Source organism: Sminthopsis crassicaudata, chromosome 6 (assembly GCF_048593235.1).
Source record: "Sminthopsis crassicaudata isolate SCR6 chromosome 6, ASM4859323v1, whole genome shotgun sequence".
Lineage (NCBI taxonomy): Eukaryota > Metazoa > Chordata > Mammalia > Dasyuromorphia > Dasyuridae > Sminthopsis > Sminthopsis crassicaudata.
Genome location: NC_133622.1, coordinates 80,726,410 through 80,739,819, shown reverse-complemented (window position 1 = coordinate 80,739,819; position 13,410 = coordinate 80,726,410). Strand labels below are relative to the sequence as shown.

The window sequence follows — 13,410 nt, the reverse complement described above, 5'->3', positions numbered from 1 at the left end:
TATTAAATTCTAGGCACACTTCATATTTAAAAAAAAACAGTTTGAAGGGGTATGTATTGTTGGTTTAATTCAATGACTAGCCCATTGAATTATGTATCATCATTAGGTTAGTATATATCTTTCATCCACTTTGTTTTTCCAAGATGGATAGCTAGGCTGATCTCTTTTGAGTGCTTGAGGATCTCATTAAGGAATGCTGTTTTGTTTCACAGCTTGCTATAATGATTATATTTGTAAAGAATAACTAAAAAATATGCTTATAACAGGGAATTCTTTTGGCCTTTGGACAGGATATTACCCCAGACATCTTTGGTGAAGATGCCTCCATCCTTTGTAATCTGCTTGATATTAATGCAGAACGGAACATTCAATACAACTATCTCTAAGCTCAAATTTATCATTTTAATAACTAGGTGGAAAGTAATTTAATAGGGGTATACCTTCAAGCAAGACTGCATTATTGTTACTAAGTCAATTGCATTAGTGAACAAAAAGGAGCCATGATAGGATTTTATATTCATTATATCCCTCAAATATGTACAAGTGCAGATGGGATTTGCTGCAGAGAATAATATATAAAATCCTGCTGCCCCTTTATGTCCACATTATTAATAGAGACCATTCTCATAAATATTTTATTTCTAAAATATAGAGTTCTTCTTATAGCATTTCCTGAATCCCTCAATTTCAAACTTCATTCAACTACTATTACTTAAGTTCATGATATTTTCAACCCTAAATAAAACTACATTTTACAGTTAGTTATGTAGCATCAATGTAAAGTATATAGTTAATAATATAAGATTGATTCTCATGATTTAGATTTAGGCCATAGCTGGGTCTACTTAGTTTTCTCTATATTGAGAGCACTAAAAATCGCAGAAGAAAAATTAAATGAATCCTCATGAAGCAGACTTCTGCTTTACACATATTTTATAAGAGAATTGGGTAATTAATTTTAGGGCATAAAAATTTATGAAACAAAGAAAAATACAATACTGTCTTCAGATCTCAATTAATTTCATCAATATTGGTAACATGGTAACAAAGTAACAAAAATGAGTTTAGATCAACTATAAATACCAATTTAGCTGTTGATGTTTCAATTATGAGATCCTTATCCAGAGAGCTAAAGGAATGAATCACATCAATATAAACACAAGGAAACCTCCATCTCCATGGAAGGTAGTGGATTATCACAGGTTCTCATAGCAGGGTCAAACAGAAGATCTGGTTTCATTATGAATAAAAATTACAGATGACCCCAAGGGAAAATGGAGAGATTTATGATGGGTGATTGCAGCAGGTTACAAATCTATTATCTAGGAAAAGTATGATTTGAAAAATCTTGGACCAGTTGAACACCCTCATTGTCACACTGGTACCTGCAGAATGGAAAAAGATCTAGTGGAAAGCCTCCTTCACTGGATAAATCATATATGAAGGACTAATAGGAGCATGTCCTTGTCAATAATTCTGTGAATCATTTTTGATATGTATCCCTAGAAAAGGTACCCACATAGGGGAATTCATAGATCTATTGAAATATTAAATATGTATGTGTGACATAACACTATTATGCCAATTAGTAAAAATAAGGAATTACAGTTAGTGTGAATAATGTAGCCCATGAAACAGGCCTTTTGTACTTAAATTATCATTATTTAATACTGTATTTATGTAAACAATGATAACTTGTCCAAAGCCTAATAGAAATGAAAATTTGAATGTGACCATCTCACAAAAATACATTGCTTAAACAACTGTTTGGACATGTATAAATATATTGTATTTAATTTATACTTTAACATATTTAACATGTATTGGTCAACCTGCCATCTAGGGGCAGGGGAAAGAGGGAAAAAATTAGAACAGAAGGTTTGGCAATTGTTGATGTTGTAAAACTATCCATGCATATATCTGGTAAATAAAAACTATTTAAAAATACATTGCTTGCAATCATCTAAACCTAAATTATGTTTCCTTATTTAATATTCCTTTCCAGAATTAAAAAATAATATAATTTATCATAAAGGTCCAACAATTTAGAATGTTGATGAAAAATCTACAAAAAACAGAGAATTTTTCTCATAAAGTGAATTCTTAAAATGCATTCATTTTGGAAATTGCAAAAACCTTTAACTATAACACTAATTTTATTATTTTTTTTTAATTTTCAATCATTCAATCATTCTCACCTTCCCCACACATTGAAATGAAATATAGAACCTCTATATTAAATAAGCAAAGACATGCAAAGCATATTCCCACATTTGATTTATATATTCCTGCAATGTTCACCATTCTCACTAGTCATCAAATTAAGATTTTATTATTCACAACATTTCATAGAACTTTTAGAATGATGAGCACACATTTCTAGAGTGTAGATATAACTGGTAGGCTCAATGGAACATTTAATTGAATCCTAACTTTAATGTGAACCTGTCTATAGTATTATAATATTCACTGAAAACAATAACAACATGTCTTTTCCCCATTTCATTTCTGAAACAAACCTCCTAAACCCTCCAGAAAATTTAATGGGAAAGGAATTCAACTGCTTAGCCATAACCACTTGTCTTTTCAGAAACTGTAATCTAAACAAGACAGTGAAATAGTTTTATACTTTATATAAAGAACATTAATAATAAAACACTAATGATAACCATCTCAGATTGGATAACCCAACAATATAGTAATAAAATTGTTTCTGGGTCATGAATATGCTAAGGGCAACAACAGATGAATTACCATATGCAACTCGCAAAAGGGCATAAAATTTAGATTGTAGGAGTGGTTAATAAATGTTTATGTACTGACCTTATTATCTAGGATAGATTTTGATATGTACCAATTTGTCTTACCATAAGGTTGTGTAATAGATGAAATAATTATTAAAACTAAAATTAAAAAGAAGAAAATTAAATAGAAAAGAAGAGTGTTTTCCAAATAATGAACATAAGTGAACATAGTTTATATTTAACTGCCAAGTACAATCACAGGTTCTGATAAAGGCAATCACTCAATTATGGTAAAAGAGCAAATTAATGACAAGATTAATAGCTTTCCACAACTATAGTGGGGAACAATACAGCTGCATGTGTTTTCTTTTCTGTACTATCAGATGAAAATACAAATTATTTGTTTAAATGTTCCAGTACAAGAAAATGCAGAACTGAGGATTAGAAATGAAGTTTTTAAAGCTTAACCCAATTTAACAAGTTTCAAAATATGGTATAGTAAATATTAATGTAAAAATATGAAAAATTACATTTTACAATTTAGATAGCATGAACAAAATTAGCCTTACTTTCAGAATGTAAAACTGGACTGTCTCTTTAAGTGGCTTGTTCAATATATAAAAATACTGTATAAATATGTTATAATCCATATTTACAAAAAATCTTACTTTTCATTGAACAAAGATACTAAGAATCTACTTGAAAAATAGTCAATGAATACCTAAGAGGGAGAGGGGGGAAAATAAGACTAAAGTTGGTTAATGGTAGAAGGAAGAAAGGAGGAAAAGTTAGAAAATGTATAATGAGTATAATACTTTAGATAATGAAGTGTATCTCAGTGGTGCATATAGAACTTGATTTTTTTTTTTTTAATATTTGTGGGGATCTAAGATTTCAATAGCACAGGGAACTCCTGATGAGAAAATTCCTTTTGCTGAATCATCCCAGGAACTACAATGCAATTAAAAGTTTCAGAGAGTAGTCTTGAGCTCTGAAATGTTCAGTGATTTGCCCAATATCACATAAGTGTTTCAGAAAGAAGACTTGAAATGAAATCTTCCTGAAGTTATTCTTGGCGACAGCTTTGGTCCTCTATCCACTACCCCATTTTATCAACTAAATTTTATAAAACTTGTCCTAGAATTGCAAATTTTTGTGAGATCAGGAAATATATGAAATATATTTTCATATTGCCTTAAGAAAAATAAAGTATAATTGGACAACTAATTATGTGTTATTTTATGTGGTGCTATAAATAAAGCAATGGAACTAAAGTAAGGAAGACAGTATAAATCTGGCTTCTCATATAGTTACCCCTATGTAATCCTGGGCAAATTGTTTAACTGATATCTACCTTAGTTTCCTCATTTGTAAAAGTGTTTTATATATAATAGATATCAATATTATTATTATATTATATTAACATATTAACATAGCTGTTAATATGTGTGTGTCTGTGTTTGCATAGAGAGAAAAAGGGAGGGAGGAGGTAGAAAAGAAAAAGGAGATGGAAAGGAAAAAAATTTAAAGGAAGTATAAAAGTTTTTGAAAATATGCTACTTGGTAAGTATATTAATTACCTTCAAAAAATGAAACTCCATTTAGAATGCTATAGATATTTTGTAATGTCCATGTGTATAGGAGCAAATAGCTTTCAATACAAAAATTTTAAATGATATATCAAAATTGCAAGTCTTTAGTCAACCTGGCTAAGTATTAAATTCATAAAATTAAATGAATGAGAAGAAACACAATTAGACAGCTGGCTTGATCTAATCAAAGGTTCTCCTTATACCCCAACATCATCTCATTTTCCATACCTGAGAAAAAATGAGCTTTGAAGCCCTTCTTAGAAACGGTGTTGTCAGATTTGAATTCAATCCTCATATTGTTGAACTGGGAAGTGATCACCTCTGGTACTTCTGCCCCACAAAATTTGCCATGCAATTTTGAATCTGAGGACAATCCACTTCGGATCTCCACAAAATCGTATTTACAAACCTGTGGCAGGGGCAAAAAAATCTTCATTTCAATCAATTTCAAAACATTTCAGAACATAAGAATATAAGAGCCTTCAGCTTAGGGACTTTTTGATTTTTGTCTATTTCCAGGATCTTGTTTATCCCACTATTATCTCACTATTAAATCCCACTGCAGGGCAATTGCTTAATAAATACTTTTAACTTTTTATCCAATAGGATTGATATTTATAACTCTACCAATATATAGTATATTCTGCATATAGTATATTCTACCTATCTTTGCCATAAAAAGTTGAAAGGTGACAGCTAAAGAAAGAAAACATATGATTAAGGGATTGTAGATAGAACAGACTAACCTTGGATGTCATCTATTCCACTCCTCTCATTTTCTAATTAAGGAAACCAAGGACCAGAGAATGTATGACTTGCTGTTGTATAAAATGCAGATTGGAGTCAAGATGACCTGAGTTCAAATCTTTCTTCAGCTACATACTGGTTGGCTGACTATGAGCAAGTCATTAGGTCATTTAAATTTTTCTCGCCTAATACTTCATCTATAATATCACCTATTTCACAGCTGTTGTGAGGATCAAATGAGTGTGTGTGTGTATTTGTGTATATACACATGTATATGTTATGTGTGTATGTAAATGCTTGAGGATATATATGCATGTATATTTATTATATACATATCTATTACATATGCATACATGTGTATGGGCATGTCTCTATAAGTACATATATATTACGTGTGCATGCATATTTTGTGTATATAACATACATGCATACATAGGTGTACGTGCCCTTGTGTGCATGTGTATTTGTGTATTTTTCACACATGCATAAATCCTAATATATAGTATGTATGTATTAGGCATGAGTGTGCATGTAAAGGCATGCATTCGTTTATACAAGTACAGTATATATTCATATTATGTGTGTACTGTGCATGTACATTTGCATGTGCACATAAATGTTACATTGCATGTCTATAATATAGTGTGTATATATACACACATGCATGTTATACTGCAAGTGTGCATATATTTATGTGTATGTATTTATATATACACAAAAATGTATATATGTACATGTCTGAGTGAAGAATAAATTGTTTATCTCAAAGCACTGTATAAATGCCAGCTAAATAAGTGCTAGCTAAGTATTAAGAAGTAAAAAACAGACAAAGAAAGGAAGAAAATAGATATTCTAAAGAGCTCCACATGTTTAAAGGAATTACAATCTTAAGTAGTTTTCAATTTAAAAGTGACAAGCATGGAAGAGAGTAAACATAAGATACTTTCCCTCAAAAAATTCAAATCCAATTCTTATAATCATATCCTTTAAAAAATCCAATAAAATACTTTTAACTTGAAATTTACATTAAATTCTTATCCTCTGAATTAATTGGTGGAATGTCTTATTGTCCTCTGTTAACTGTACATTTAGCAACAGTTCAAAAAAGAGGGGCTGTATTTCAGAGAAGCAGGGGGAGATTTCTATTCAGACTACCAATTTTTGTTTTATGTGTAGTGCTTTAAGTTTACATGGAAGAAGTTAAGTGAATGCAATTTATCCTTTTTTAAAATTAATTTTATAAAATGACTTTGATCCAATACCAAAGCTACTCTACTTACTGTACGTTTTGAATTCCACACTGAATATTAATAATACTCTTAACTAATGCATACAACTAACCCCTGAAGCATGGCTCTTGTGATGCTAATATAGTGATTAATAAACAAAATGTCCTTAGAGAAAAAAAAAAGTATATTTTTCTATTTGATATCACTGCATTTTTTTTATTTTTGCATTTTTTTTAACAAAGAAGAAATGTAAGATCAAGCAAAGATATAGGTAAAAGAAAGCACACCTTGCTAAAAAGAAAATTAGCTTGTTTCATTTTAAAAAGGATCTGGAGCAATCATTTAGTACTGGATCCTCTTTTTGGTAAGGAAAATGAAAAATAAAAATGATGAAGTTTTAACTTTCGTCTGAAATTATACAGGCCAAGTTTTGCCTAGGACAGATTTAATTTATAGCCAAGTTATGAAACTCTGAAAATACACAGTATTCAGTTGCAACTTCTACACAGTAACCCCATTATAATTTAAGGAATTCTGGGATATGTTACAAGTCTAGCAAAGCACCTTTTTATGAAAGAATTATTCCTCCTCCTAATAACATAATACTTTTTAGTATCTAACTTCATTTCTGTATTAAACATTCTGCCTTAAGTATCCCCTCCTGTGAAACTTCTACGTTCTTTGATTCATGTATCACTGACAAAAAAAGTGTCAGTCACTTAGTATAAATAGAATTCATTTAAAAATTGTCATTCTGGGTGAAGATTTCATCAAGTTACAGTGTTGGTTGGGAAAACACTTAAACTAATCAAAGTTTTGATCATATGAATGGTTTTGTTGCAATTAGCATACTTTTTCATTTCATTTCATTTTTCATTTCAATGAGTTTTCACAATATTTGTGGAGAAAGATAACATGAATTTTTACAAAGAATTCTGGATTTGAAATTTGAGGTCATAGGTTTGAATCTCAATTATTTCATTTACAACTTAGAAAACTGTAAGTAAGCCTTTCTGGATCTCAGTTTTCTCTACTGTGAATGGAGTGGTTAGATTAAATAAGCCCCATCACTTTTATTTCTAGATCTCTGATCCTATTATCAGAGAGAATATGGGGGAAAATTGCACAAAACCTGAGGGCTTAGGAATGTTGAGATCTTCATTGATAATTCATCAGCATATTGAACAATTAATTCTTCAAGAGTTAAATACTCTTAAGATATTGTTCCTATGAACAATTGTTAATAATTGTTTGAATTGAATAATTGTTAATAATGTTTATTAATCATAGCAAAATGTTTCACATTGCTAGAGTAGGATATTCTATAAATTTATCAGAGACTAATATTTAAACAACTCTAAGGAAAAGCATGTATCAATCTGTTATTTTTTTTTCTTTTCAAATTTATTTAATTGTTAATTTATGGAATAAAGCAAAAATTTCCATACTGTGATATAATTTAATAAATCAGCAGCAGAAAGTCAAGATGCTAAGGCACATGCAAAGTAGATAGAAGAAGGAAAAGAAGCAAAAGGAAAAAAAGGAATGAGGAGTAGGCAAATAGAGAAAGACAGAAAAGGAAAGTTTACAGAATCATAAGTTATAAGATACCAACCATAATTGTCTTAGTTGTTATTTGGTGGCAACCACTCTCCTATATTACTCACAGAGTTTAGCAAATCAACTACATGTCATTGTATTGAAATGCTTGGATAAGACTACTATTTTAGAATAAATGGAATGGAAAGGAATCGAAATAAAATAGAATAGAAGAAGCAATGAAGAAAACATTTTTTTAAAAATAATGCACATATTCCTTTTTCTGCACTCTGGCCTTGTTTATTTCAATGCTCAGAACAAGTTGAAAATTAATCTCTATGTATTTTAATGTTTTCATTTCTAGGCTATTTCTATGAGCTCTCGAGGGCTACAGAAGGTTTGCATTTTTTTAAATTTTTTTTACTATTTTACTCCCATGAACAATCATTTTCAAAAAGAATAATTTTTTCAATGCTGAAAGTTAGTCAAAAAGCATTTATTCAGTGCCAACATATTGTGTGAAACACTAAGCATAAAAAGACAAAGAAAAAAAAAAGCACATTTCAAGGGGCTTATGTTCTTAGCAGAAAGATCCCAATATGTAAATAACTAGGTATATACACAGCATGTTCAGAGTAAATAGAAAGTAATTCACTGGTATTAGAACACTGAATGTTTTCTATTGGGAAATAGGTGATTCAAGAATAACTGTTATCTTCAACAAAACACAAGTATTAATGCATACAAAAAGGCACTAACTTTACTTTCACATCTTAACCATGGACTGTACAACACCAATATGACATATTTCTTGCTTAGTGGAATCATACATCTACCCAACTAAAAATATACCAACTTCCCTAAATACATGTTTTCATTCGGAGCAAACCAATGCCATTTTGTTATTTTTTTTCCATAGAAAAATACTAATGTAGTGAATCTAAGCCCATATATTTCATAGTTATTCAATAAAGAAAAAGTCTGTAACTTAAGCATTGTAAGAAAAATCCTGCCTCTGGGTAAATGAAAATTACCCAGAAACAGTTTAAAAACCATTCAACCAATGTTAATAAAATCCATAAACAATGACAGAAATAGTCTACAGAGCAGCAGGCTCTAGTCATTTCTTTTATTTTAAACACAAAGAATTTTGGTGTTTCTAGAGATCATAGATCTAGGGTAGAAGTAACTTCAGAACTCAATAGTCTCATTTTGCAATTGAGAAAATTGAGACTCAGATAAGTTAAATGATCAGTCCAATACCATAGAGCCGTAAACAGCAAAGCCATCATTTCTATCTCAGATCTCTTAACTCAATTTTCCTTTTTCAAACTATCTTCAGAAATCCACTGGATGAGATGGGGAAATCAATCGTCACATAATCTTTACTTACTTCATTGCCCTCTAGTTCAAAAAATTCAAATTTCATAGAAATTCGGTACTGGGTTGGAGCCACCACCTGCCAAATGCAGTTTTTATTGGGTGGGTATTCTTTGGGCCAGCCTGGGGTAGTTATAGTGCCATTGAGCTTTGTCAGAAGTCCTCCACAAGCAGCTGAAGCAGAATAAAAAAAATAAATAAAAATAAAAAATATATATTATTTTTTTCTTTTTCTAAATACTCTTGGAAACCGACTGTAAGAGCTTTCATCTCTGTACTGGAACCCACTGTAAGAGCTGTAATCAGTATTACATCCCCTCACTGAAAATGAATACCCTACCTCCCAATGACTGGCAGTACTTGTGTTAATATAGTCAAAGTATGAACCACATGAGGAATTCTTTTGCATTCATTTTTCTCATGTTATGTGCATTTTCTATATGGTGGCAGTGTTTTCCTAATTGAAATGTAAACTTTTTGAGATGGGACAATTTCATTTTTATATCTCCAATACATATCCTAGCAAGTGAGCATTTAATAATGCTAAATGTTTCTGTTGATTTTTAATGCTAGATAATGGCAGTCCATATACTCTGCCTATTTTTCTTGATCAAAGGACCCATGGTTGGATCTCGCATTAATCCACCTGACGGTAAATAAAGTTAATCCATTTGTCCCATATGTGCATCAGAATTATTGTGCTTGGGGAATGTAGTAATATGGGGAGTTAACACATGACTTCCCGGTTCCACAGTAGGCTGGTCCACAACAGTGTGACATCTTAAATCCTGTGATAAAGTAAAGGTCCTCCGACCAAAAGAATTGCATTGTAAAACAGTCAGGGCTAAATTATAAGTACTCCTGAAGTCAAGCAGGTTTGGCTAGTTTATTCCCTGCTGTCACACATCTAGCAAATTATACAAAGTGTGATTTTGGTCCAGTGGGACTTATTTGTTTTGGAAATGAGGACATACCTTCACAACTCCTTTTATCAGGTCCAAGCTCATAGCCAGGTTCACAAGCACACTGATAACTTCCCAAAGTATTAACACATCGCTGTTCACACCCTCCATTGTCAGGTTTTGCACATTCATCTTCCTCTGTGGACAATAGGGAGAATAATAAAATAAGCCATTATAATCCCTTTCATTTCTGATGAGTTTGTCTTAAAAATGTCTTATAAAAATGTGTATATGTATACATATATCCAAATGTATATAAATATACATAAGTAAACAAAGCATCATATATTTACATGTGTATATGTATATACATATATCTCATCATTATAATATTAAAATATATTCTATGGAATTAAATGGATCCATTTAAAACTAGAATTTAGGAAATCGACTTTCATCCAAAACAACTGACAGCTGCAGCCTTGCTTTATAATCTCTTTGGGGATGGCCCATAGGAATTTAGGTGTCAGGAAACAATGGTGCATAAGTACAAAGAGAATGAGTAGGAATCCATAACAGGGTCACTTCAAGGGCACTTTATCTGTGATACACAGAGAATGAATCTATGTTGTTCTGAATTCATACTCAAAAACAGATTAGTTGAATCACTCAAATCCTACCTTTTGATCTAATTGATACTAAAAAAGAACAATAAGCAACAGCAAAAACCTTACAGACTACAGTATTTCTGAATGTTAGTTGCATATTCAGAACATTTGTTCTAACATTTTTTTAATTGTTAGTAGCAAGGATAAATAAAATATATTCAAACAGATCTAATTTCTCTTTTTAAAATTCATATTAAATCTTTCTATAACAGCTGAACATGAAATATATTCCAGAAAACAATGCAACATTTTCATTTTTCTCCAAAAGTTGTATTTACCAGAGGAATTTCCATATGAAAGAGTATATAAAATCTACATATAAATGAAAATACAATAATGAAAATGATAAATAAGAAAATTTTAAATATCCTTTGGAAAAGACAAGTTTTTCAAATATCTATCAATATATTTCTGAAATGAAAAAAAGGAATCAAAATTTTCCTTATTCTAAATGCACATGTTGAATTATGACAGCTATTAAAGAAACACTTAAAACTTCCATTTCAGCTTTGAGGTACAAATGTTAGTTTATTTTACTATGGAGGGAATAAGTTTTTAAAAGAAAATAAGTGTCAATTATTCAAAAAAAATAAATGTGCACTTGAACTTATAATAAAGAAAATATAATATCACTGATTCATCCAGTATAAAAATAATAAAACATTTCAAAGCACAAAAATCAGAAAGCAGCTGATTGTGGAAATAAACTGACATTTAGCTATAAATAGTAAAAATAAATTCTTGAGAGTTTTCCACAAATACAAGGGCTTTTATATGCTAAAATTTCTCATTTTAAGGATTTATGCATTACTAAGTTCCTAAGACACTCATCTCTCTGAAGTGGTTTAAGATAAGGTCTAGCCTGGAAACCCAAGAAATGACTAAGAGTGTGGTAGACTATCCCCACTTCTTAAATTTATTAAAACTTCTCTGTGTAAAAAAGAGAAAGAAGTTAACAGGCATTATATGTCTATTATAAAAACATATCCACCATTTTGCTAATGCTATATTCCATCACAACCATTTTGAATATGCAGAAATACTGCCCATTCAGTAAGGTAACTGCTCCTTAACTCAATATGAAGTATTAAATCACCATCCCTGGAAAACAAAAGAGGAAGGGAGGAAGGGAAGAAGAAAGGGAGGGAGGGAGAGAGAGAGAGAGGAAAGAAGGGATAAAGAGAGAAAGGGATGGAGGAAGAAAGATAGAGAGAGGAAAGGATGGAGGGAGGAAGTGAGAGAGGGAAGGAGAGAGTTGGGGAGAGAGAGAAGAAGGGAGGGAGAAACGAAGGAAGGGAGGAAAGAAGAGAAGGAAGGAGGAAGAAAGGGAGGAAGGAAGGAAGAGGGAGGGAGAAAGGAAGAGATGGAGAAAGAAGGGCTGGAAGAAGGAAGGGCTAGAGAAAGGGAGGGAGGGAGAGAAGAAAACAATGAAAACAAAAATAAACAATTCCCAATTAAAAATAATTTTGATGTGTACCTTTAAAAAAGTTAGCAGCAAACCCAGCTTTGTTAACAGTACCATCTGAAACAAACTTCATCCACAATGTATTAGATGTCGACCTGATATCTTCTGGTTTATCATAACCACAAAAATGGCCAATCAAAGGACTATTTTCACTGGAGCCATCTCGAATTTCCAGGTAGTCATAAGCACAGCTGTCATGTCTTTCAATCTGCAACAGGGAAAGTTGATGCTGTCTTTTTTACTAAGTGTATGGACCTTTCCTAGAGAATAGAATTTCTATGAAAATAATGGAGAATAACTTTCAATGTTACAGTAACATAGGCACAGTTTATGCACATGGATACATATATGAGTATGAAACCTTATGTATATCCATATATGTAAATATGTATATATTCTTATTTCACTCTTTTTATAGTATTGATAAGTTGCAAATATGACTGAAAAAAATATGGGTATTCAGAATTCCTTTACATTTTGCAAACAGAAAAATGACCTCTTATCTACTGCTCTTCAATAGATGGGCAATTTAAGAAATGAGTAGGTCTCAATGGTCTACCCACCCCCCCAAAAAAAAACCCAAGATAGATCGTTATATGAAACTGAATATTTTTCTTTTCTTTTTTTACTTGATATAAGAGTTGGAAATAATGACAGTCATCATTTTAAATTTGTTTTAAAATTTGTGAAGAGCCGAAATAATTTATTTAAATATTATAATTGACTAGAAAATAGTGCTGTAATGTTAGGTTTTATTTCTATTCAAGAAAATATTGGAAACAAATTCCTTGGCCAGCAGGATTTTATGCAATCTACCCACCTCTGGAAAGAAAGTCTGATAATATGGAATTATACCCTCTTGAGATTATGAAACACGAGTACTAATTGGCTTGGTTAAAATTGAACTATTGTATTATATGACCACCACTGACCTTCCAATGATTATGGTTAACAAGGCTCCAATTTATAATAATTTTATTTTATTTTTCTATAGTCAGGGAAACTTGACAGATTATATGTATAGAAAAATGAAAATATCAAGTCAGATTTTTAGCCCATGAAGTTTTGTGGAATTTTATAAGCTCTGTGTGTTTTCTTAAATAGCTTTATATCTTCGTTCCTTACTCATTCTCTTGGTGACAAA

General features: G+C 31.1%; 1 protein-coding gene across 1 annotated transcript in view; it reads right to left on the bottom strand.

The window, feature by feature from the left end:
- TLL1 (tolloid like 1) overlaps nucleotides 1-13,410 on the bottom strand; it is a 142,634-nt gene that overhangs the window by 57,425 nt on the left and 71,799 nt on the right. Inside the window, 4 exon segments of the mRNA XM_074276715.1 lie at nucleotides 4,565-4,745; nucleotides 9,245-9,405; nucleotides 10,206-10,331; nucleotides 12,279-12,474. Coding sequence (XP_074132816.1) covers nucleotides 4,565-4,745; nucleotides 9,245-9,405; nucleotides 10,206-10,331; nucleotides 12,279-12,474 — 664 coding nt within the window.